Source organism: Furipterus horrens, unplaced genomic scaffold, assembly GCF_987537825.1.
Source record: "Furipterus horrens unplaced genomic scaffold, mFurHor1.1.pri manual_scaffold_3, whole genome shotgun sequence".
NCBI classification, from domain to species: Eukaryota; Metazoa; Chordata; class Mammalia; order Chiroptera; family Furipteridae; genus Furipterus; species Furipterus horrens.
In genome coordinates, this window is record NW_028327173.1 from 23,453,142 (window position 1) to 23,479,727 (window position 26,586).

The 26,586-nt window shown below is 43.2% G+C and overlaps 1 protein-coding gene across 3 annotated transcripts in view; it reads left to right on the forward strand.

The window, feature by feature from the left end:
* Positions 1-1,681: 1,681 nt before the first annotated feature.
* The window catches only part of LOC150014596 (protein argonaute-1), a 32,070-nt gene continuing 7,165 nt past the window's right edge, over positions 1,682-26,586 (forward strand). The window contains exons 1-12 of one of the 3 annotated variants that reach the window (XM_090269102.1): positions 1,682-1,950; positions 7,215-7,398; positions 11,626-11,746; positions 12,192-12,373; positions 12,772-12,908; positions 13,133-13,267; positions 13,422-13,509; positions 14,163-14,310; positions 17,760-17,879; positions 18,248-18,379; positions 18,496-18,629; positions 21,685-21,869. In XM_090269102.1, coding sequence (XP_090125228.1) covers positions 1,926-1,950; positions 7,215-7,398; positions 11,626-11,746; positions 12,192-12,373; positions 12,772-12,908; positions 13,133-13,267; positions 13,422-13,509; positions 14,163-14,310; positions 17,760-17,879; positions 18,248-18,379; positions 18,496-18,629; positions 21,685-21,869 — 1,591 coding nt within the window. In that variant the 5' untranslated portion in view covers positions 1,682-1,925. The remainder of the gene's footprint in view (positions 1,951-7,214; positions 7,399-11,625; positions 11,747-12,191; positions 12,374-12,771; positions 12,909-13,132; positions 13,268-13,421; positions 13,510-14,162; positions 14,311-17,759; positions 17,880-18,247; positions 18,380-18,495; positions 18,630-21,684; positions 21,870-26,586) is intronic. The other 2 variants (XM_090269100.1, XM_090269101.1) reach the window with 2 other exon arrangements.

Consider the following 26,586-nt stretch of genomic DNA (forward strand, 5'->3'; position numbering starts at 1 on the left):
TACTCATCCATGCATTCACTGGTTGAATCCTGTATAGACCCTGTGCCCTGACTGGGGACCGAACCCTCAACCCTGGCATATTGGGACGACACTTAAACCAACTCATCTACCTGGGCAGGGCTGCAATCAGTGTTTCAACAAGCTCTCCAGGTTATTCTGATGCCTGCTACTTGAGAACCTATGCTAGAGAGAAGTGAAGCAAACTGTAACAAGGGTCAGAAATTGATCTCGCTATGGTCAGGGACTGAGTATGGTCTGCCTCTTAAGTTCCTAGCCTTCTACAGAGCATCTAGTGTAAAGCAGGCACTGAGAAATACATATGGGCGAATACATTTGAATGAATACAACGGAAAGTAATGTTTGAGCTGGGTTTATTGTCACCTATCAACTATAGCAGACCAAATGGGAGGAATCTTCCCAGAAACCATGAGGCTAGCAAGGAAGTGGTATACTTTGGGCAATGTATACTACCTTGTGGTAGTCATCAGAATGGCAGGGGGTTCATGTGAGTAGTTAAAGAGGTAAATATGTCAGGACTTGGTGAACAGCTGAATGGGGGGGCAGAGGCAAGGAAGAGAGAGAAATTTCATTTCTGAGATGAAAATGCCATTTGCAGAGACAAAAGGCATAGGACAAGAACATCTGTCGGATAAAGATGAAGAGTTTGGTTTTAGGCTCTCTAAATTGGAAGCGCTGGTAGGATATCCAGGTGGAGCTGTCCAGCAGACACTTAGAATATGAGGCTGAGACTTATCTGGAAATAGATTTGGAAAGACGGTTGGATGAAACCTTCAAGGGGAAAGTCGAGAGCTGAATTAGAAAAGAGTTGGGTTTGAAACCATGGTGAACCCTGTCAACGGGGCAAAAGCAAAAGGGGACCCTTAAAGAAAAATGAAATGGACTTAAGCAGTAGGAGATCTCAGAAAATGCTAAAGCCAAGGAGAAGGCTCAAAAAGGAAGGAGAGTCATAGTGTCAGAGAAATAAGAATTGAAAATTATCCTTTGAATTTAAACACAAGTCTTAAGCGAAGTGGTGAGGATAGAAGCAGATTGACTTGAGTTCAGGCATGGGCAGATGATAAAGTGGAGACAGCTGCTTCCCAGATCCCACACATAGAGGTCTGTAGCCGCACTTAAGTTGAGACTGACATCTTCCAGGGTAGGCAGGGTCTCTTTCCTATCTGTGGTCTCAGCGCCCAGCACGCAGCCTGGAAAAAGAGGTTGGGGACAGAGAGTTCAGTGACTAGGGACGGAGAAAGGCTTCGCAGAGGCAGCCGCTTTGCAGCCAAAGCGTGAAGGATGAGAGAGATTGGGAGGGAAGGTGGGAGGCAGGGCCCCTGGGTGATGGGGCGCTCGGAGTGTTGAGGGGGACGTGGCAATGAGGTGGTGTTCTGTAAAGTGCTCGGGGCTCTGTGCGAAGCTGGTAGGCTATGTGTAGGCTTGGAGGGACCTGTTTGGGGAAAAGACTCAGGGCCAGAGGCTGCTGCGGATGGGTGGCCCCCCGCCCCGCCCCACTTACGCCACTGCGCTGTTCCGCTGCGCCTCTACCGAAGCCCTCCTGCCGGGCTGCATGGTGACGGGTGACCGCCAGGGGCCGCTGCCTCTGGTGCCCGGTACCCCCGCCCCTCTCCATTGGCCTTTGTTGCCGTCGGAGCGCCCCGCTTGACTCGTTCCCGTCCGCCCCCTGGGCCTGGCGGTCGCGCCTGCGCACTAGCAGTTGGCCGGGTGCTCGCAGGGGGAGCTGCTGCAGGCTCCGCGGCGGCGGCGGCAACGGAGGCTGCGGGGGTAGCAGCGCGAGCGGCCGGGCTTGGGGCGGGAGCCGAGCCCGGCCCGGGAGCCCTAGCAGCTAGAGTGCGGGGTACCTAGGCCCCTCACGCTGGACTCCACAGTCTCCAGGCCACCTGACCTCGTCACGGGTATATGGGATGGAAGCGGGACCCTCGGGAGCAGGTAAGGACCCCCGGGAGGGCGGTGAGACGGTGCGTGCTCCAGTGGACGAGGGAACTCCCGCGTGAAGAGCAGGATTTCCCAGTGAGGGAAGGTTTCTTCAGTGAGGAGACGGGCTCTTATGGGATGGGCGGCCCAGTTTAAAGGGGGCTTTGCAGTTCCGGGGGAAACCTTGTGAATGGAGCTCTGAGATGGGGGCCTTTTATCAAAGGAAGCTCTATACACTTCTAGAGATGGGAAGTAATCTGGGAGAAGGGCCTGAACACACGTAAGTACTCCCGGAGGTTCCGGGAGGCCTAGGGAGAGTCCCGGCAGGTGGCAGGGGGCGGGCTCCAGGTATCCTGGAGAGAAGGGGGTCGACACATATGGGCCATAACTGCAGTGTGCCAGGGGCGGGGGCTCAGTCGGTCTGGGTTGGCTAATGTCTCTTGGGAGAAGGCGGCAGGGCTGGACTGTGAGCTCCGCCCAGCCGGGCCTGACGCGGGGGCGAGGGTCAGGGGGCGGTGGGTGGGGATCCAGCCCCAGAATTTCCCCCAGTGAGTCGCGGGAGCTGGAGCAGAGGCGCTGAGCATGCGCGGAGGTCGCCAGTGGAAGGGGCTGCCTTATGTGGTGGGGGCGTGGCTGCCCGAATTCCCCCCACTTTCCATCCCGCGTGGTTTGGCTTGGAAAAAGGAGCGCGATGGTGGGGTACATTCTCTTTAAGATTATGCTGGCAGAGCGCAAATGGAAATGGCCCCCTTCCCCATCTTGGGAGTTCTTACACTGGCTCTGAAAACGCTCAGTCACAATTTGCCAAGTGCCTTACTCTGCCCCTGGGATGAGGAGAGACTGGGACGGACGCAGTGTTCTTGGGGTGGGTCCTCCCTAAAGATAGGCCTTAGAAAAGGTGTTGGTTACTGATGGATCAAGGCCAGGACCAGGTTTACCTGGAAGAGGTTGTCAGCCTGGTTTGCACGTTTCTGGTCCAATACTGAGTAGAGATGGGAATCTTTTGATCAAAGGATAATGACATTTGCATTGAAATGGCTCCCAAGGTGACAGGTTAATCTCTTTCTATACCTTGATATTGTTATGGTTCCACTTTCCCACTTGGCATCTTTTCTTTTTCCTCTCTAATCCCCAGAAACTGTCAGGCCATGTCATTAGACCCAAGGTTGCCAAGCTAGCCTTTTATCACAATTAAGTTGTTTGGGGGAGGAAGGGGTTTATATCCTTTACCATGGTAAGTCTATTTGTTCATGGGCATAATAACTGGAGAAATTGAGGCTGGGCTAACCCAAGAAGACTGGAGTCCCCAGGGCGGGCTGAGGGGTGGTGGCACCTCTTGTGTCCTAGATACTTTGATGGGTGGAGCAGCCCGGACCTAGGAATCTTTTTTTTTTTTTTTCCTTTTTAAAGATTTTATTTTTAGAGAGGAGAAGGGAGGGAGAAAGGGAGAGAAACATCGATCGGTTGCCTCTTTTAGGCACCTGACCAGGTACTGAACTAAGGTTGACTGCAACCCAGCCATATGCCCTGACTAAGAAACCTAATGGCGACCTTTCACTTTGTGGGACAACGCCCAACCAACTGAGCCACACCGGTCAGAGTTGGACCTGGGAGTGAGTCCTTTAGGTCATTTCTCACACCACCTCCTTCCTTTTGATCTGGGAGTAGGAGTAGGATTTCTATTTGGGACATGAATTTCATTTCTAGTGGAAGAATCTTTTGTCTTTTATACCAGATCTAATCTACTCAAGGAAATGCTCCTACCAACTGGTTCAAGTTACTCATTCAGTGATCTATAAGTACTTTTCCTCAAGCAAAAACAACCTTATAGGTCTTAAGATACAGTGCAGGGAGCAACTGACTTCAGAGAACTACTTCCTCCTTCTCTCAGGCCTATCTCTCCATTCCAGGAACTCTTCGTTTTCTATGCTGAAGACTATTTGCAGTAACCTGTGGACTAGAGTAGGAGTAGGGCACAGAGGTTCCAATCGATTGCCAGGTGCTGACATCCATACCAGATTACTAATGATTTTATTCTGATGAATTCCTGATGGACGCTGGAGTGATTAAAAGAAAAACAACTGAGCTCGACGGGTGTGGCTTAGTGAGTTGGATATTGTGCTGCAAACCAAAAGGTTGCTGGTTTGATTCCCAGTCAGGGCACAGGCCTGGGTTGTGGACCAGGGCTCCAGTTGGGATGTGCAGGAGGCAGCCAGCCAATCGAGGTTCCCTTCACATCGATGTTTCTCTCCCTCTTTCTCCGTCTCTCTTCTCCGTAAAAATAAATAAATAAGTTTTAAAAGTTTGTTTTTTTTTAACTGACTTGTTAAACAATCTTCTAAGGAAGGGACTAGAGCCTGGTATCTGGAGTTGGCTGTAGCCTAGTGGGACAGGCTTTAACTCACTAAAGGATGTAATTGAAATTCATTCTGGAAGCTGTGAATGAAGGTACCCTATAACTATCTCCTTGCTAGGCCCAGACTATTCTCTTGGAAGTTGGAGGACAGAGTACACAAAATTGAGGTATTGTTGCTGGCTTCACTGGACTTATGTCCAAGTGTGCCTTCTGTGCTCAGGTGTGTTGCAAGCACATATACTGGACTGGGAGCTCCCAAGGGGTACAGGTAGTGTTTGATTTATCTGTGGAACCAGCACGTGTTTAGGCCCTGACATAACGTAGATGTTTATTGATTAAATTGAATCACATTCCAGTGTGACACATTATTAATAACATATTTGGATATTTAATACTTTGTATATACTTACGGGTAGAGAAGTTCTTTTTGGAGAGATGAGCCTGTTACCCAGTCGGGTTCCTTGGGAGGTTGTGGGTCTCTGAACTGCAGGGAAGGAATCCCTGAGCCAGGCCTTTCAGCTCTGTTACTTTTCCTTCACACGGCTGGTTGGGGATGGGGGAGGGGGAGTGTCCTTTTCACAGTCCCTCCCTCCTTGCTTTTGTCTGCAAGGAAGGACCCCGCCCCTTTCCCCCAAGGCCCAAGCTTTGTCCTCTATGCTGGGGCCCTCATCTGCATCACAAAGTGGCCGTCTGTCCCTGTCTGGGTTTGAGGGGAAGTGTCTCCCTTTCTCAGACTAAAAGCTGGGGGCAGGGTGAGGTAAGGGCGGGGGGCTTTCTACAGCTGTGAGGCTTGTAGGGGGATGGGATAGGACAGAACTTACTCCTTCCCCTTGCCTTCCCTATTTTGGGGATGAAGGAGAGCATTGGGGTTTTCCTGTTTTCCTAAAGTCTCCTTGGAGTGGAGGGTGCCTGGTGCCTAAGGCTGTCTGGCCCGTAGTCCTCTCTCTGGAGAAGAGAAGGCTTTGAGGCTTAAGTGTCTGTCCCATCCCCCATCAGTTCTACCCTGTCCCTGGCTCTAGGGATGTCTTTCTCCTAGGCTCCAACTGATTATTCAGCCTGGGGAGGCTAAGGAGGTTAATGGAATGTAAGAACTTGGGGAGGTGAAGGGTGTCTTTTACCAGCTACATCTACCAGGGCGCGCGTTTGTCCTGTGCATAGTTTATAATTGTTTCTGAGCAGTTTGCAGGTGTTCGTGTGTTTGTGTGTTGTGTCTGTTCTTTGTGGTGTGTCTATGGATCTGTTTGTTCATTTAATATCTGTATATTGAACATTTCCTGTGTGCCAGGCATTCACACAGGAGAGTCAGGAGAGTCAGCAGTGACTCAAGCAGATAGTCCCTGCCTTTGAAGGATTTATAATCTAGGTTGGTAAGGGGATTTGTATAAAGGTTTTGTCTAGGTCTGAGTGAGTGCATATGTGGCCGGAATTTGTCACGTTATCCATGTGTCTGTCTGTGCCTTCTGCACAATTTTTGTCCATCTCTTTTTTGGGGTAGGTGGCCAGATACTCATAGTTAAGCTTTCACTTCCCCAGGTAGCTGAGTCCTGAAGGCCTTTTTCCCCTAGGCTGGGCCTGCATTTCCCCTTCTGCATTGTGGGGTTGGGCTTGACAGGTGGTTAGGAGACTGCAGCTTAGCTCTGGGAAGCAGGCCCCTCCCTTGAATGGTTCTGACCTCTTCCTGACCCCCCCCCCCCAGCTGAGGATGTGCCCCATCCCCCCCAGCCTGGCAGACTGTGAAAACAGAGCTCTGGTGATGGGAGGTTCTGGGCTGGCTTATTCATCTCACCTCCCACCTGAGCTGGTTCCTCTCCTGGCAAGGACAACGGTAGCTCTGGACAAAGGCTTCACCTAAGCTGTTTCCCTTTTCCCTCCTTTCCCCCCTCAAGCTAGAAAATAAAATTAGGGGCAGTAATCACACTGGCAGCCAGAGAGGTGAAAGTAGTGGGAGCTGGCCTTGCCCTAGCTCTGTCCCCAGGGCCCCATCTGTCTTGCAATTGATTCCCTTCTGCTGCTGTCTGGGCTCTCTGTGTGTAAGGAGTTGTGGGTCGTGGAGACAGTCTTGTATTCTTCCCAGAGCCAGTATCTCTCCCTTCAGCATTCTAATGGCTGCCTCTTCTTCACAAGTCCTCTACTCTAGCCTCCTCTTGCCTCAGTCTCCTATATTCAGCGTGTCTTCATTCCCTAGCTGCTGCTTCTTAGGAACTTCATTGTTTCCCCAGTTGCAGCCTTGCTTCTTGCCCAAGCTCCCAACTCTAACCTGTCTTTCCCTAGCTCCTGACTCCAACCTTCAGTCTTTCCCTGGCTCTCAATTCAAGCCTTTTGTTTGTTTGTTTGTTTTGTTACAAGCTCTAGTCTGGCTTCTTCATCAGCTCCCCATTTCAGCTTCTCTGCTTTTCTTAGTTTCCAAACTATCCTTTTTTCGCCTTTTCCCCTTTTCTGTCTCCAGTCCAGCCTCAGCCATTTGGTTGCCTTAATCCTTTCTCAAACAAACACTGCCCCACTCCCCAGTGTGGCCTGTTTTGAATTTTCCTTCTGCCTACAGAGGAGCATTGAGGTGATGCTATTTTGTGTTCAGGGTGTGATAAATGAAAGTAAGCATGTGGCTGTTAGATACTTGGTGGAGGCATGTGTCTCACTCTAGTAGAAGGAAGGGTTTTGTTACTGGGAGCCAGACTTAGCCCCTCTACCTAACATGTAATAGGAACTTATTACATATTCACTTGGTGAAGTTTAGGTAGACAAGGGTAATTTTCCTAAGTGGAGAGAGCTTTGAAAAAAATGAGACTGGGATGTCTGCTTGGGTGGGCAGGAAAGAGGCTCCCCTTGCACTCTCCTACTCCTCTTCTGAGGAGCCTTGAGCCTTCTCTGTAAGGGTGTAAGGAGATTGCCGGACTTTACCCTCATCAGCCTCTTTGTCTTATAGCTGCGGGCACATACCTGCCCCCTCTGCAGCAGGTGTTCCAGGCACCTCGCAGGCCTGGCATTGGCACGGTGGGGAAACCAATCAAGCTCCTGGCCAATTACTTTGAGGTGGACATCCCTAAGATTGACGTCTACCACTACGAGGTGGATATCAAGCCGGATAAGTGTCCTCGCAGAGTCAACCGGTAAGTGATGCACATCTAAGACACCAAATACAGGAGTCTTTACTTTTCGGAGTCTCAGAACCTTGAAAGAAGATCCAGAGAGTTAAAAAAAAAAAAAAAAAGGATCTGGTAGAGGGTGGTATCACCAAATTCAAGATAGTTTTTAGGAGGAGATTCCAAGTAGGGAAAATTCTGAAAAATATCATTAGATTTGGCTATTAGGACATAATTGGTAGCTTTTATCGGAGCAGTTTTATTGGAGTTGTTGGGCTAGTAATCTACTACAGTGAGTTAAGGATTAAGTGGAAGGTAATGTGGTAGGGATAGTGAGACCAGATAGCTTGGCAATGAAATGTGGAGAGAGATGGAACATGTTGGCTAGAGAGGATTATATAGGGGTCAAGTATAGTGCCTAGCCTAGCATATTTCAATATTTGTTGAAATGAATGAAAGGAAAGTTTTTAAGAATGAGACATTGATATATTTATAAACTGAGGAGAAGGAGCTAGTAGAGAAGAGTTTAAAGGTACATGACAGAGAGGGGAGGAATGAGTGGGATGTCCTTGCTGAGGCAAGAGGACTTTATAGGATACACAGTTGGATGGATTAGCCTTAAAGAGAAGCAGCAATAATTCTTTTTCAGTTATATTTTATTATTATTTGAAAATTATATACACACAATGTAAAGAAATTTAAAACATTACAAAAAGAGCAGCACTGAAAAATGTCTCCTGTTACCCTTGTTTCCAATGTCCTAGCCCTTTACTCTAGAGGCATTTATTGTTACCATTTTTGAGTATGATTATTACCATTCTGGAGTATGCTTCCAGCTTTTGTTTTGTTTTTTTCTTTGCATATGCAAGGATATATGTATATAGAACATTTTTTAAGTTGTACAGAATATAGAATCCTGTATACCTTATTCTGCACCTTGTCTTTTTTCTAGTGAACAATATATTTTGGAAAATAATACATATCAGTGCATACATATCTACCTCATTCTTTTTCATAATTCCATAGGTATTCCATTGAATGTGATATTATAACTTATTTAATAACTATTGAGGAACATTTAGGGTGAGTCTAAACTTGTTAGAAAAATGAAAGTATTGAATATTATTAAATAAAGATAGATTTTTGCAATCAGGTATGAATATAGCTGTAGGATAAATTCCTAGGAGTGGATTTGCTGGCACAGTAAATTTAAAATTTTTGAGATATTGCTAGTTTTTGTAAGGTAAGCTGTACCAATTTATGCTCCCATTAGCAAGTTATTAAGAGTGCTTCTTCCCTATATCTGAACCAACCCAGTATATTGTATTTTTCAATTTTTGACATTTTGATGTGTAGAAAATTTATTTGAATTTAATTTTTTAATTACTTTTTCTGTCTTTTATTATAAAATTTTAATTAATTTGAAAAATATTTATCATCTCATAAGTTAACTCATGGTTTGGCTTCTTTTTTTATTGAAATAACATTGGTTAATAATAACATAAATTTCAGATATACAGCATTATAATTTGATGTCTGTATACTCTATTATGTGCTCACCACCAAAGGCTAGTTTCCATCCATTACCATATATTTGATCCCCTTTATTTTGCCCTCCCCTGACCCCTCTTCTTTCTGGTAACCACAATATGTTATCTGTATCCATGAATTTGTTTTTGATTCGTTTTGTTTGTTGTTTTCTTAGTTTTTTGCTTATATTCCATGTATGAGTGAAATCATACAGTTTTTGTCCATTTTGTTCTGACTTATTTCACTTAGCGTAATACTCGCAAGATCCCTCCATGTCGTCACAGATGGCAATATTTCATCATTTTTATGGTTAAGTAGTATTCCATTTATATATATAAAATCACATCTTTATCCATTCATTGGTTGATAGACACTAATGGTTGTTTCAAAATATTGGCTATTATAAATAATGTTGCAGTGAACATAAGGGTACATATACCTTTTTGAATTAGTGTTTTCATATTCTTTGGATAAATACCCAGAAGAGGAATTACTGGATCATATGATAGCTCTCATTTTTTTGAGGACCTCCATACTGTTTTCTATAGTGGTTGTACCAGTTTACAATTCCACCAACAGCATATGAAGGTTCCCTTTTCTTTACATCTTGCCAGCACTTGTTATTTTCTCTTTTTGATAATAGCTAGTCTAATAGGTGTGAAGTGATTGATGTTTCATGGTTGTTGTTGTTGTTTTAAATAATTAATTTGTTTGCTTATTTATTTATTTTTAGAAAGAGGGGAAAGGAGAAAGAGATGGATAGAAACATCACTGTGTGGTTGCCTCTCACTCGCGCCCCCAACTGGGGACCTGACGTGCAACCTAGTCATGTGCCCTGACTGGGAATCGAACCAGCGACACTTGGCTCGCAGGTTGACGCTCAATCCACTGAGCCACAGCAGCCAGGGCTTGTTTCATGGTTTTGATTTCCTTTCCCCTAATAATTAGTGATATTGAACAAGTTCCATGTGCCTGTTGGCCATCTTATGTGTCTTCCTTTGAAGAATATCTGATCAGCTCCTCTGTCCATTTTTTTTATTCAGTTTCTTTTTAATTTATTTTTTTGTATTTTTCCCCATTACCATTTATCCCCCATATACTCCCTTCTCTTCAGTTGTTTGTCTTTTTATTATTGAATTATATGAGTTCTTTATATTTTGGATGTTGGTCTCATATTAGAAACATCATTTGCAGATATTTACTCCCATTCAGTTGGTTTGCCACTTTGCTGATGGTTTCCTTTGCTGTGCTTAAGCTTTTTAGTTTGATGTAGTTCCATTTGTTTATTTTTGTTTTTGTTTCTCTTGCTTTTAGAGTCCAAGTCACAAAAACAACACTAATACTGATGTCCAGAAGCTTATGTATTTTATTGTTTCAGCTCTTACATTCAAGTCTTTAATCCATTTTGAGTTAATTTTTGTGTATAGTTTAAGATAGTTGTCTAGTTTCATTCTCTTGCATACGGCTGTCCAGTTTTCTCAGTGCTGTTTATTGAGGAGACTTTCTCCATTGTGTATTCTCGGCTCCTTTGTTGTAAATTAGTCATTCATATATGTGTGGGTTTCTGGGCTCTCAGTTCTGTTCCAGTGGTCTGTGTGTCTGTTTTTCTGTATTTTGATCTAATTTTAAATTATATTTCTCTAATGAGTGAAATTGAACATATTTTTTAGGTGTTTAAAAATCATATATCAGGGAGGGGGAGTATAAGGGGACTAAATGGTAATGGAAAAAATACAATAAAGATTAAATTTAAAAAATCATATGGAAGGACATTTCAAGTGTAAGAGGAAAGAAAATGAAGACGCTTACATATATATAGTTGTATGTCTGGGAAACTGAGTATGGCTTTTCTTGCTATGGTTTACTCTGTTTAAAGTTTTAGAGTTGCTTTTTGATAGGAGATAGAAATGGGTTCTGGATTTAGAAAGTAATAGAGAAGTTTGACATAGTCGGTGAGGGATGGAAGTGATCAGGGACCTGAAAAAGATTGTTGGGTAGCACTGAAACCTAATTGGGATTGAAACCATGTGTTTACAGTTGCTTCCAGTATACAGTTCGAGTCTTTTTCATCCAGTAGTAGTTAAAAGCTTTGGTTTAGAAAGTGAAGATAAGCTGGGGTTTTGAAGGATAGATGGATACTTTGGTATCTGAGTGGCAGAGGACAGGAAGTGAAATTTAGAAAGAGATGACAATGGATAGAAAACAGGGTGATGGGATCAAAGGGCTTCAGAGAGAAGGGAGATGAGGTTCTTCTTCCACAGTTTATTCCTATTCCAACTTAGATCTCTTCTCCACCTATATTTTTTGCTTATCAGCTTGGGAATTGGAGGAGCCTCAGTTCTGTTCCTGATTCTGGATAGACCCTAAGATGAAGCCCTTCTCCCCTCAGCCTCCCTCTCTGCTCAGAAGGCACTTACTCTTTCAGGTCCTTTAGAGCATTAATGATGTGAAGGCCAGAAGTATCACCTGGGAACACGTTAGAAATGTAGAATTTCAGGCTTTGCTCTAGACCTACTTTACTGAGTCAGAATCTGCATTTTAATAAGGTAGCCAGGTGATTCATATGAACATTGAAGTTTGAGAAGGACAGCAATAGAGTAGATGAGATTAAAAGTAGCTGCTAGGAGAGAATGTAGTAGATGGGACATTGCCTGAACTTCGAATTACTTCCAAAAGCTTGAAGTGGTAGTCCTAGCTTTTACAGGCTGTTCCTCTCCCCCACAGGGAAGTGGTGGAATACATGGTCCAGCATTTCAAGCCTCAGATCTTCGGTGATCGAAAGCCCGTGTATGATGGAAAGAAGAACATTTACACTGTCACAGCACTACCCATTGGCAATGAACGGGTAAGGTGGGAGTCAGGCTAGACCTGTGTCAGGGGTCTGGGGTGGGACAGAGCTCATGTAAGCCTGTTTTGAGTCTGGCAGTCCAGATTCCATTTTATCTTTTGTGCTGAGAAAGTGTGTTTTAAGATGAGGGATGGATAGGTGCTGATGTTTATTTAGCCTATTGTATGTCTATCCCTGTTTTAGACAGATTGAGAGTAGACTTAAAATAGACCTAGACCTTAAGGACTTCTGCTCGGTGTGGTCGAGAGAGACAGAAGCACTAAGCCAAGGTGGCTGGAGTCTAAGGGGCTGCATTTACTCTGAAGTCTTCCTTGTGAGCCTCTATCAGCTTAAGGGGCAGAGTTTTAGCAAATCCACAGGTAGGGGACAGTTGAGACAGGGCAGAGAATGTTAGCCTGTGGGAAAGCATTGGCAATCCTTCTCCCCTTTCTCTCTTCTGAAGGTTGACTTTGAGGTGACAATCCCTGGGGAAGGGAAGGATCGAATATTCAAGGTCTCCATCAAGTGGCTAGCTATTGTGAGCTGGCGCATGCTGCATGAGGCCCTGGTCAGTGGCCAGATCCCTGTTCCCCTGGAGTCTGTGCAAGCCCTGGATGTGGCCATGCGGCACCTGGCATCCATGAGGTACTGGGTATAGTTAATATCTGGGCTACTGCTGGTGTCAGAACTGCTATGGGGGGAGGAGGGGAATGAGCTCATATTAAGGTTCTGCAGTGTGCCTTTCAAACAAAATATTCTTTGAAGCCCTACCATATGCCAAGCAAGCGTGTATATACATTTAGATAGTTTAAGCTGTTGGCCCTGTCCCTTTTAGATATCGTTGGGCCGCATCCCATCTGTCCCTTCAGGGCAGAGAAAGCGTAGAGACTTTCACAAGGTCAGTTACACAACTAGTAAAGGATCAGAGCTGGAATTAAAGCCCTGGTGTCCTGCCTTCCAGGCCAGGGCTCCTCCGTGCCCAGGATGCCTCACAGGGTGGGGGCCTGTGCCCGAGGGACCAGTTCTCTGCCTGTCCCTGCCAGGTACACCCCTGTGGGCCGCTCCTTCTTCTCACCGCCTGAGGGCTACTACCACCCGCTGGGGGGTGGGCGCGAGGTCTGGTTCGGCTTTCACCAGTCTGTGCGCCCTGCCATGTGGAAGATGATGCTCAACATTGATGGTGAGTGGGGAGAGCTATGGAGCCAGGGGCACCCTGAGTCCAGTGGCCACACTCCCAGCCTCATCCCTCCTAGCTCTGCAACCATATTCCTAGTCTAATCCCTACAGTCCTGGGACCCCACCCCCATCCCAATATCCTATAAGAAAGAGGGTGTAAAGAGCAGTACCTCCATTTATTCTGGAAGAGAGAACCTCAGCTGAGCTAGACCTACTCTGTCCCCACAGTCTCAGCCACTGCCTTCTACAAGGCGCAGCCGGTGATTGAGTTCATGTGTGAGGTGCTGGACATCAGGAACATAGATGAGCAGCCCAAGCCACTCACGGACTCTCAGCGTGTGCGGTTTACCAAGGAAATCAAGGGTAAGGACCCAACCAGGCAGGGCAGGGAAATAGCCTTACTTTTTCTGTAGCCCTGAGAGGAAATTTCCTTGGGATATATATGTTCAGGGGAGAAGCCAAGCCTGTGACCATGAGCAACCTATCTCAGCCCTGACAAGCAGTGTGTGTATTCTAGGCCTGAAGGTGGAAGTGACCCACTGTGGACAGATGAAGAGGAAATACCGCGTGTGTAATGTTACCCGCCGCCCTGCCAGCCATCAGACGTAAGTTGACAGGGCTGCTAAGCCATACCATTGGTGGAAGAGGGCTAATATTTCAACATACTCCTTTCACTCCCTCCTGTCCCACTGACGCTGAGAATGAGTCTTGGACTGGCCCTGTTTTTGAATAAGCCGAGGAAATTTGGCATCCCTCTCCCAGCCTTATGAGATCCATTGATACTTTACCTACCATTTTTACCTTCTTGATCTCCACCTTTCCTCTGTGGGCCTTTACCATAGATCAGCTGTTTTCCCTTGACCCCTATATCAATTCTGTAGATATTTGAATCTTTCAACTTATTTTTCTTCCTAAAAAGGAAAGCTCCTGGGCTAGACCTTGGGGAAAGCTAGACCTTGGGGAAGCTCCCACTGATTTCATCTACCTTCTTGACCTCAGCCTATACTGGACTCTGAGTGCCTACTGTGTGTTAAGCTTTATGCTCAACACTAGAAATACAGATGTGTCAGGTGTGGTCCTGGTGGTTGTGGAGCTTGTTTCTCTTCTGAAGCCCTGGATTGCCTGCTTTCCCAAGACTGGAGTACTCTAAACAGGCTGGATAGGGATAAAGCCAAGTCTGAGGCTTCCCATGGTTGTAGGTCTAGAGAGTTAGGATTCAATCCTGGGCTATGATACCTCCTTCCTTTCCTCCAAACAGGTTTCCCTTGCAGTTGGAGAGTGGACAGACAGTGGAGTGCACAGTGGCACAGTATTTCAAGCAGAAATATAACCTTCAGCTCAAGTATCCCCACCTGCCCTGCCTGCAAGTTGGCCAGGAACAAAAGCATACCTACCTGCCCTTAGAGGTGAGGCTGCCAAGTAATGGTTGGGCTGGGGAACAAGCATTGTATCTGCATACTGATCAGTGGAGGTCTGTTCTTCCATTTGTAATCTCTCATCTTCATTTTGAAGTTTGGAAAATTGACATTTTAAGAGGTATGAGGTCATTCCGTGAAATGTAGGCTTCATTCTTACCTGCTAAATTTTTTTCATATTTCCAATCCTGCTCTCATGTTTTTTCAGGGCTGCCAGGAAGAGGTGAAGGCTGTAGTTACTATTTAATAAGTACTTTGTTTAGGACCAACATTTCAGATACCCCACATTCCTGTCCTTTTAATTTCTCTTTCTCTGTCTTGTGAAACTGGGGGTCTTAGATAATCTAGAAATACAAGTGTACCTTATTTTACAGAAAATGGAGGTGAATGTTACCTATAATATGAATCCTGCTTTCCTAATGATCAACGTGTTCTTTTGAAAAAGTTTTAGCCCCAAGATTTTTTATATTATGCTTCAACAGATGTTTGAAGTCTGCAATTAAAGAAAGACTAGTGATACTTTTTAAGTTATAGCATACAAATATAGAACCATTTGGTTAGTTATACACTGGCCAAAATGCCATAATGAGAAACTATTGCTGATTGCTTCACTATCTGGTTTATTGCTATTGAAAGTGTGATCAGTGCAGATTCTCAGGTTCTACCAGACCTACTGAATTAGAACATCTTTTAACAGAATTTATAGAGGATTCATAGAACATTAAATTTGGAGAATCACTAGTTTAGACTATTGTATTACTTTGTTCCAGCAGCAAGAGTCAAATAGGACCAGAGCTCAAGTCTTCTGTGAGCTTCTGGGATTTTAAAACTAAGTAGAGGGAATTGGGCTGAAGGGAGAAGGGAGAAGAGATCCCAAAACCCAAAAACTTTGATTTAGTTCATAGGTGCTGATGCACAGAAAATGGGATAAAGGCAATATTTTCTCTGTGATGTAAAGAAAAATCTTTAGGGATGATCTCAGCTAAGTAGATAGGCTTTAGGTAGTATCTTCTACCAGTTGAGACTTGTTAGCAAAGTAACATTACTTCTGCTTAAACAATAGTTTCCATAGTGAATAATTTATATAATGACTTATATTTTGATTTTTACTATTGTTTCTTTAACATATATTTATTGAGCTCCTACTATGTGTCATATACTTTTTTAGGTGCCGAGAATGTAGAGATTAACAAGACAATGTCCCTGCTGTCATGGAGCTTACATTCTAGAAGGGGGAGATAGACAATAAATTGATAAATAAGATAGTTTCAGATGGTGGTAAGTGCTATAAGAATAATAAAACAGGTTAAGGGATAGAAGTAAGGGTGGAGGGGGTTGGAGAGCCACTTTAGTTGTTGTGGTCAGGGAAGGCCTCTTTTAGGAGACATTTGAGCTGAATCCCAAATTATGAGATAGATTGAACCTTGCAACAACAACCTGAGGGAAGAGACTTCCCAGGCATGAGGTAAATAGAAAGAACAAAAGCTCTAAAGCAGCTGGAAGCTTAGATCTTCTCCAGGGATAAGCAGAGGCTATAGTGGCTGGCTGGCATGCAGTGTATGTGAGGAAAAGTAGTAGATGCTTTTTGGGGAGAGGTTCAGAGTTAAATGTAGGCTATTATAGCCTGGTGGGATTTTTTTTTTTTTTTTTAGAATAGCTTTATCAAGATATAATTCACATACTACAAAATTCACTCTCTTTAAATGCATAAGGCAGTGGTTTTTTAGTATTTTCACAGAGTTATATAAGCATAACTAACTGACACTAAAATATTTTCATCACCCCCAGAAGAAAGTCCATACCCATTATAAGTCACTTACTATTCCTTCGCCCCACTGCCACCCTCCAGCCCCTGTCTCTGGATTTGTCTGTTCTGGACATTGCATATGAATCAAATTATATATGTGGCCTGTTTGACTTAGCATAATGTCTTCAAGGTTCATTTATGTTGTAGCATATGCCAGAATTTACTTTCTTTTTAAGGCTAAATAATTTGTTGTATGTATATACTACATTTTGTTTATCTGTTCATTCATTGACAGACACTTGGGTTGCTTCCGCCTTTTAGCTATGAATAGTGCTGCCATAAATATATGTGTACAAATATTCGTCGTAGTCCATGCTTTCACTTCTTTTGAGTATATGGCAAGAGGTAGAATTATTAGATCATACGGTAATTCTATGTTTAATTTTTTGAAGAGTCACCATACTGTTTTCCATAGTGGCTATACCATTTTACATTCCATCAGCAAGGGTTTCAATTTCTCCATATCCCTTCTTTAATCTTTTCTTAGTGTAGCTAAGATTCTGTAGCTGAAATCATCTGTAGAGTATGCTACAACTTTAAGATGCCTTCAAGAGAGTAACCTCACAAATTTTAATTCTGGGTTTTCATTAAGTAAAGTTACTAATTTGTGTATTGCTTGGAATACAAAGTTTAATGGTAGGTGACCTTGTCCTGGTTTTCTCTACCATTGTTCATCATGAACTCTGCTGCAGAGCCAGTACTTTCATAGTGTTGGCCCTGTGGAAGCAAGTTATATATTTCATTTCTTCTAAATCCTCAAAACTTCATGAGACAATTAGTGTTTTTTTCCCGTGACTGAAAATAAAGAAGCAGTTAAGTGACCTAGACCTGCCAAAGGTAACATCACCTAGATGTGGCAAAGCTGGGCTTCAAACTCAAGTCTTCTAAACCTTCTTGCTTTCTCTACTCTGCCAAAAGGCTTTCTGTTCATGGCATCTTGATAGTATATTGAGGAATGGAAGTCTTGTCTATCACTAGAAAGTCTTTTCTGATCTCCACTATTGTTTTGGGCCCAAAATAGAGGGACGGAATCATAGGATATTTCTCACACCAACAGAAGACACTGGCAGTCAACAGAGACAGTGATTTCTATAGTGACGGTCCGTAGACCAGGGCTCAAGAGTTAATGCCATCCCTTTTTCTTTTGGTGGGTTTTCAGGATGGAGCAACAGACTCCCTGCCACCATTGGAGAACTGCTTACTACTTTAGGAATCCAGTTTGTGTATATTGAGTTTTTTAGTATTCAGAAGAGCTCTGTACTGGGACCTTTGGTAAATAATAAGTTATCCTGCAATTTATTGAGTATATACGTGTTTCAGAACTGTACTCGGTCCTTTAAGTGCTTTATTTTATATAGTTTCTGAACAACCCTATGAATTGTTACTGTTCCCCCCATTTAACATGTGGGACCTGAGCCCAGATCTGGTGCTGGATCCCTAGCTCGTAATCACAGAGTGGCTCTGTTGTCTTTGGTATTGCACATGGATATTTTCTAACTTACCTGTATGCCCAAGGGATTTCTCAGTCCCCTTCCCAGGGCTGACAGGCAAGCTCTCTTCCCTTACTGTGGGGCTCTGAGTATAGGGTGGACTGAGCTCCAGCCAGAGCTACTTATTCTTCTTTTTTTCTCAGGTCTGCAACATTGTGGCTGGGCAGCGGTGCATTAAGAAGCTGACTGACAACCAGACTTCAACCATGATAAAGGCTACGGCTAGGTCGGCCCCAGACAGACAGGAGGAGATCAGCCGCCTGGTTAGTGGGGCGTTGGAGAAATGTGTGCTCGGTTACTCAGTCCCTGGGGCCCTGGTAGCATAGAGGCTTTTCTGCCTTGACAGGACTCTTAGGAGGACACAAGTCTAGATTTCTTGCCTGGGACCCTGTAGGACTTCTCTTGCTTCTTGACCCTGTAGCTACTTTGCTTCCTATTTTTTTCCCTTTTATATTTCTTCCCTATGTTATCCACTCCCACTTACATCATCTTCCACTTGCCCTCCTTTTTTAGGGCTATTTCTCATCACTCAAAGCTGCCTGGGACATTCTGCTTGGGACCCAGAGAGTGAGTAGTATTGCCAAACTGCTACTCTTCTGAGACCCCCCCCCTTTTTTTTTTAATCTTGCAGATGAAGAATGCCAGCTACAACCTAGATCCCTACATCCAGGAATTTGGGATCAAAGTGAAAGATGACATGACGGAGGTGACAGGACGAGTGCTGCCGGCTCCCATCTTGCAGTATGGCGGCCGGGTGAGCAGGGTCAGGGCCAGACAACATCTCTGGGGCATTTTGGGGGGAGGTGGGGATGTATTGCCCGGGGCTTTTGCTTCCCTATCCGTGAGGCTCACCTGGACGCCCCCTTTGCCTATCCTCAGAACCGGGCCATTGCCACACCGAATCAGGGTGTCTGGGACATGCGGGGGAAACAGTTCTACAATGGGATTGAGATCAAAGTCTGGGCCATCGCCTGCTTCGCACCCCAAAAACAGTGTCGAGAAGAAGTGCTTAAGTAAGGAGGGCTGGGTGTGTGGATGGAAGGGTGGGAAAAGGATCCTAGGTGCCTACTTTCCCTTACCCCCAAGAGGCCAACAAGTGTGCTCTTGTTGATTCTTGACTCTGTCTCCTCGTCCTATCTGGCTCAAACTTCTGCCTGTTCCTTTTCTGCCAGTCTGTGGTCCAGAGTCCTGATACAGAGCCATCTCTGTTCAGAGATGATGATTTCAGGGCATGAATCTCCTAAAGGAGTCCTGAATTATTTTAATGTTATAATTATTAACATGATAAGAAGCAATAGTAATGATTATAACATTTACATTTATGCCAACATTGCTCCTAATTTTATGTTCTTATTATTTCACCTTCACAGTGAGTAGGTGGTAGTATTTCCATTTTCAGGAGACTGGGGCTCAAAGAGGTTAAGTAACTTGTACAAAGTTTGCATATCAAGAAAGTTTTAGAGTTGGGATCAAATAAGATCTGAAGCTTCAAGCTTATATTCCTAATTGAAAACAAAAAAGAGCAACTTATTCATCTGGTCCTCTGAGCTGTCCTCTCCTTGCACTAAATTAGTTCAGTCGGGTCCAAGTAACCTGAATCAGATGACCACGAGTTGTAAAGGCCTCTGAGCTGCCTCCACCTGTGGCCGAGGGGCTAGGGTAGGTGGCAACGAAGGAAGTGATACAGCCAAATGGTTTAAAGGAACAGGGTGAGGCAGTGATGGTCTTGAATTAAGTGGAAGGAGTCACTGGCTCTCTTCCCCTGCAGTCTTTTTTTTTTTTTTTTTTTTTTTAAGATTTTACTTTTATTTTTAGTGAGAGGGGAAGGGAAAGAGAAACATCAATGTGTGGTTGCCTCTCAGGTCCCACAACTAGGGACCTGGCCCGCAACACAGGCATGTGCCCTGACTGGCGACCCTTGGTACATAGGCTAGTGCTCAGTCCACTGAGCCACACCAGCCAGGACTGCAGTCTTTTTATTTTTTCATGACAGATTTATTGAGATATATTTCAAATACCACAAAATTCACTCATTCGAAGAGAACAGTTTGGTAGTTCCTGCAATCTGTTGAAGTGGTGCTTTCTTCTTTCTCTAGACCTGGGGTAGGGTCAGTTTACTGTGAGGCTGAGGAAGAGTTGGTGGAGCTGACCACTTTGCACAATTCATTTAAGTCAGACTCCTTCTAGGCTTGGCCTAGCATTGGAGGGCTGGCTGGTCCTTAGCAGTATTGGAAATGCTCCCAGCTCTCTAACTTTATGCCTTTGTGTCACCTTGTTGGTAGCTCTGTTCTCTATGTGCTTCTCCCTTATTCTCATGTCTTTCCCTTGTTTCATGGGTGAGGCAGTACTAGGGTCAACCCTCAGATATTTTTTTGTTTGTTTTGTTTTGTTAAAGAGGCCCCTATACTTCAGCTATATGTCATTTTTAGTGTAGAATCTCAAGACCTTTCTCATTTTAGACTTCATTCAACACTCACTGGACACAATATCCCAAATGATCTGGAAGTAGAGAGAAAATTGGGATTTCCAGTTTCCTTGAAGTAGAGACACACTATTAGTGAAATCTAGTAACACGTTGGTTTTCTTAGTGGCTACATTGCAGTTGTATATAATGGAAGGGAAATGGAAAATAAATACTATTAATAGTCTTTCAGAGACATGGCTCTTATTTACATGAAATAATGGTTAGGTTGTATTTCTTTATTCTAAGATTTATTTTGAAAAATTAGAATAATATGGCAAATACCCATGTATCCATTATCCTGAGTTATGTCATATTTGTTTTACTATTTTTTTAAGTAGATAAAATATTATAGATAAATCAAACATTTCCTTTATATCCCCCATCCTGGTCCATTTCTCCCTTCTGATCCAGCTACTCTCATGAATTGCTATAACCTTCCTATCCAATTTATACATTTTATATACCTATATGTATATAAATGATAGTAAATTTTACATAGCAATGTCTTTCTTATGGTTTTTAACTAAGTATGTGAAAAATATTTACTTCTTCACTACATAGGGTTTACAATCATATTGATATGTATATACTATGTAATAGCATCCTCTAAACAATTTACACTTTATTGGTACGTTATTGCCTTTTTTTTTTTTTTAGAGACAGAGGGTGGGGGAAGGAGGGAGAAAGGGAGAAAAACATAGATGCGTGAGAGAAATATCAATCAGCTTCCTCTTGCAAACCCCCAGCTAAGGATCTGGCCCACAACCCAGGCATGTGCCCTGACTGGAAATTGAACCGCCAACCTTTGGGTTTGCAGGCTGAGCCGCACCAGTCAGGGCTCTTTTCTTTTATCTTTTTTTCTTTCTTTCTTTCTTTTTTTTTTTTAAATCTCACCTAAGGTTGTGTTTATTGATTTGAGAAAGAAACATCAATTGGTTGCCTCCCATACATGCCCTGTCCAGGGATTGCACCCGCAACCTTTTGGTGTATGGGATGATGCTCCAGCCATTGCTTTTAATCTAAATGCAGGATTTTCACAGATTTTCTACTGTTCATTTCAGTCTGTCATTACATTTATGTAGCTTAATTTTTTAAATTTATTGCGTGTGTACCCTCTTTTCCAACTTTATCTCCCTTTCCTAGGGTATAGCCCTAAAGTAAAGGAAAGGGCCTTGTTTAATTACTCTTTCTTATTCTTAGCCTCAAAGAAATAGTAGGGGAGGAGGGAGTTCATTTTTACTGAGCATCTCCTGTGTTCCAGTCGCCGTTGGAACCTTATTTTAATTTGAGCAAAGAGGACATCGGCCTATTGCTGTGCACTTGTAACAACACAGGAATAGCTGCTTTGAATGGGAGATGGTGAGGACCCTGAGAGTTCCTCAGGTCCCTTCTCTGAGCCACCTCAGCTCTCTGCTTCTACCATTGAACACTTAGCAAGCTCTATCTTGTCCTCCTCAACTATAAATGTTTTTGGCAATAGTTATGATCATGTCTCATTCATCTCAGTACCTGTCATAGTGCTAGGAACCTAAGATGGAGGCATTTGATCAGAAGTATTTAAGTGGGACTTACTGCCGCCTGTTATGACCATACTTGTGCTGCAGGAACTTCACAGACCAGCTGCGGAAGATTTCCAAGGATGCAGGGATGCCCATCCAGGGCCAGCCTTGCTTCTGCAAATATGCGCAGGGGGCAGACAGCGTGGAGCCCATGTTCCGGCATCTCAAGAACACCTACTCAGGGCTGCAGCTCATTATCGTCATCCTGCCAGGGAAGACGCCAGTGTATGGTACAGTTCTCTTGGGACAGTGATAACAGTGATAGGACTCTTCTCGGGGTAGTTTCCTGGAGGCTCCAAGGCAAGACTTAGTGTGGATTCTTGGCTCTAGCCAGAGTTGAGCTGTTCCTTAATGTCAATGCTCCTCTTATAGGAGAAATATTAGCCCTTATGAGCCACTGAGTGTGAGCAGGTCCTGCTTATGTGCTCACACTCCCTTCCAGTAACATTTACTAGAGTCCTCTGTGTGCTGGTCTTTATGCCAGGCTAAGCTGAGCCAGATACAGAGATGGGTTAGTCCAGATTCTTATTCTTAGAAGAGTTGTCTATCAGGACATAGGGCAGCATACCCAAGCAGAATGTGTGGTGGTTCTGTTATTGCCTGGGATTGACTTGGACTTTCTGGGAAGTGTTCTCTTTTCTTTTTTTCCCCTCTCTTATAAGAATAGGAATGACCATACATACACATCTTTGGCTCAGTACTTTCCTCTTACTCCATTTTCTCTTTCCACCTCTTCTGGAAGAGGTGTCCCTCTTCTAACATTACTCAACCTGGGTGTGCTTTTAGTCCCATCCCATCCTGCCACCTTTGGGAGCTCTACCCTTTAACCCTCAAGCATCTTCAGATCTCCCATCTTGGATCACATTACACAATCTGCCATCTCCTTTAGTTTTGTCTTCCTATTTTCTTGTGTTTCTTAATCGAACTTTTTGAATGAGTACCCCCACTTCCTCACCAGCCGCTAATCCTTCACCTCTTTCATCTATTTTATTTACCTTTACCTTTCTCTGAAACCATCTCTGCACTGGGTCACCAGTAACCTTTCTCAGTTCTCTTCTTAATATTTTCTCCTGTCTCTCCTTATTTATTTTTGTCATTAGAAGGAATGCCTGGTATTCTCCAGATTTCTGTACTCTCCCTCTCTTTCTTTATACTCAAGTGAAATTCTCATGCATTCAGTTGCTTCAGTCATCACCTATTATTATTATATGTTATAATGTATTATTAATATCTGGATTCAACCCTGGATCTCTCTGAGGCTCTCATCTGTCTCTTTGACCTCTCTCTCCTGTACTTTATCAAGAGTTTATTGATGACCTGCTATGTGTGAAACACTGCTAGATCCTGAATGCATTCATGACAAAAGCAGATGTAGTTTCTGCTCTTATATTTTGGTGGACCATCTCTTTAGTAGCTTGTCGTTTCTGTCTCTACCGGTAAGCCTTTTTCTTGACTTTTCTGTGTTTGGCATCACCATTGCTTCTTGGTGCCCTCATCCAAACTTTGGAGGCAGGCTGTCTTCTCTTTGCTTCAGCTTCTATGTTATTTTTTATAGTTTTAAGATATATTTCTTATTCTCCATCCACACTTCTCAACTTAGTTCTTACATTTCTTCTTAAATCTTTCTGATTTGTTATTGGATGAAACATTTTGTAGCCATACTCCCCAAAAAACCTTCATTAATCCCCATTCACAAAATAAAAGGTTTTAAGAGCCCTGATTTTAGTTTAGTCTTTTTGGCTTTATCTTGCACCTTTTCCGTTGCCACACATATAGGAAAGATCACATGTTCTAGAACTAGATAGAACTGGATTTTAATCCTAGCTATGCCAATTTATTGGCTTAGGCAAAGTACCTAACCTAACCTTTCCGAACCTCATGAATTAATTGTATAAAAAGTAGCATCTAATAGGCACGTAGTAGATACTCTAAATGCTCATTCCTTGTTTGTGCTTTCTAATCTCTGGTTTTGCTCACATCATTTGCCTTGCCTAGGATATCTAAGTGCTTTACTTCTTATTCTCCACCTTGCCCTTAAAATTCTCTTCATCCTACAAGTCCCAGTTTAAATGTACTTATTCCTCGAAGCCTTCTCTTGCCATTCTATCTAGAGAATGAACTGGTCTCTCTGGATTCTTCTAGAAATTTTATCAGGTTGCTGATCAAGTACTGTCGTGCTTGATATTATTTTGAACGTGGAATAGATCTGAATCTGCTCTGAAACCTTTCCTCTGAATATGTGTACCTAAGGTAGAGCCTTCCACTGACATAATACTCACTAATTATTTATGGAGGGAAGTTGGTTGACCTCTGATCCATGTCCCTCTTGGGCCTTAAATTGATGGTCCTTAGATAGAAAATAAAAATGGTTTTTTGCAGAACTGCCTTGAGTTAAGTATCCATGTTTCTGATTCCCTCCATTAAAGGGAGAATCTAATGTTTTGGCTTGCCTGGGGTGTATATAATGCAGGATGCTTGGGGAAGGCAATGCTTACTCAGAGAATTTTCCGTTCCCTGCAGTCAGTAATGTTATATCTCTACGGTCCTAATACGTGTATTAGGACCTGGATTTCTAACACTTACTTGCTGTTCCTCGATTATACCACTTGGACAATGGGGCTTTCTGCCTAGGAATTAAACCAGCAGATAAGAGGAGCAGTTACATTCTTCTAAAGACCCTTGATCTTTTCTCCTGGGAGGCCAAGTGAATGGAATTCTCTCTGTGATGGTCACACTAAGTCCAGTTGCACGGTAGTTGCCCTGAGAGTGTAGAAGGACAGTATGACATTTGCCCAGTTTTGATCTACCATACCTTGTCCTGTCCTTAGTATTTTTAACTTCTTTCTCTCCACTAAATTAATATTATTGTCATTTTTTAAAATGTAAGCATTTTATAATTTATATTTTTTAATCCTCACCCGAGGATATGTTTCTTATTGATTTTATTTGTTTATTTTTAAATTTTATTTATTTATAGAGAGGGAGGGAGGGAAAGAAACATATGTTGGTTGCCTCTCACACACCCTCAACTAGGGACCCTATCTACAACCCAAGCTTGTGCCCCGACCCAGGAATTGAACCAGTGATCTTTCTGTTCATAGGCTGGGACTTAATCTACTGAGCCACAAAGCCAGGGTTGTGTTTTATTGATTTTTAGATAGAAAGGAAAGTGGGAAACATCTAGGTAGAGAGGAAGCGGTAGAGAGAGAAGCATCGATCGGTTGCCTCCTGTACATGTCCTGACTGGGGATCGAACCCTCAACCTTTTGGTGTACAAGACGATGCTCCAACCAACTGAGCCACCCAGCCAGAGCTTTAATATAAACTTTTCATTGAAGTATAATATACATATAGAAATATTATGTATTCAGTTCAGTGATTTCTCAAAGTTCACAGTGGTATAAATGGGACCCATTTCTGTCTGGCAGCAGAACATTACCACAACCCCAAGCTCCTAGTCACTACAACTCCCCATCAGTGGTAATCACTGTTATTCTGGCTTCCAGTACGATAGATTAGTTTTGCCTGTCTTTGAGCTTTGTAAAAGTGGAATCATATGTATTTTATTTGTGTCTGGCTTCTTTCATTCAACATTATGTTTGTGAGATTCATCCGCGTTTGTGTACTTGTAGTTTGTTAGTATTTTCCATCATGCTGAATATATCACCATGTACATGTATTTACTGTTAATGGACATATTTGGGTTGTTTCCAGTTTTTACTGTTACAGATAATGCTTCAGCGAGCATTCTTATACATGTCCTTTGGACACATATACCATTTCTATTGAGTGTATATCTAGGAGGGATTTTAAGTGCACAAATTTACACTTCCATCAGGAGTGTATGAGAGTTCTAGATACTTCTTTATCAAACTTGGTGTTTTGTCTCTTTCTTCTTTTGTTTTTAAGATTTTATTTATTTTTAAATTTTTATTTTGTTTTGATTTGACAGAGAGGGGAAGGGAGGGATAAAAAGAGGAAAAGAAACATCAGTATGAGAGAGAAACATCGACTGGTTACTCATCCCATAAGCCCTGACCAGGGCTGAACCCACAACCCAGGCAGGCACCCCGACCAGGAATCGAAGTGGCAACCTTTCGTTTTGCGAGAGGACACCCAACCAGCTGAGCCACACTGGTCAGGGCTGTCTCTTTCTTTTTAGCTATTCTTATGGGTGTTTAGTGATAATGCATTGTGCTTTTAATTTGATTTTTCTGATGATTGGTATGGTTGAGATTCTTTTTATATGTCTACTGGCTATTTCACTAGTGTCTTTTGTAAAGCACCTGCTTGAATCTTCTCCTTTTTTTTTTTTTTTTTTACTTGACTAAACTATCATTTTCTTATTGATAAGTGTTCTTTATAATTTCTTTACTGAATGTGTATGTGTATTACATATCTCTGCTCTGTGGCTTGCCTTTTTACTTTTTAAAGGTGTCTTTTGAACAGAAATTTAAAATTTTAAGGTAGTCCAATTTAACATTGTTTTTCCTTTATGGCTAGTATTTTCTGTGTCCTATTTAGAAATGCCAAGGTTGTGACGATACTAATCTGTGTTTTCTTTGAAAAAAATTTTTTAAGCCTTTCATATTTAGAACTGATTATCTCTGCCAGAATCTGTTCTTTCTCTGTCTCCTGTCAGTGGTTCCTCTGCTGGTGCACAGCCTAGAATCTCAACTTCCTGCCCGCAGCAAATGTACCCAGGATTAAGCAATGCAGAAGATAGCTACCCTCCGTGAGATTCCCTCTTTGGAGTTTTCACCCCTCTCTGCTGCCCTCAAGAAGATGGTTTCTGTATTGTATCTGGCTTTTCTGAATGCTTTTTGTAGAAGTACTGGTTTACTACTAACTACTCAATCTCTCTTGGAAGTGGAAATGATCCCTTTAGCTTTTGAAACATGCTCAAGTCTCTCCCATTGAAAATATACCTAATCCTTCGTTGACCCT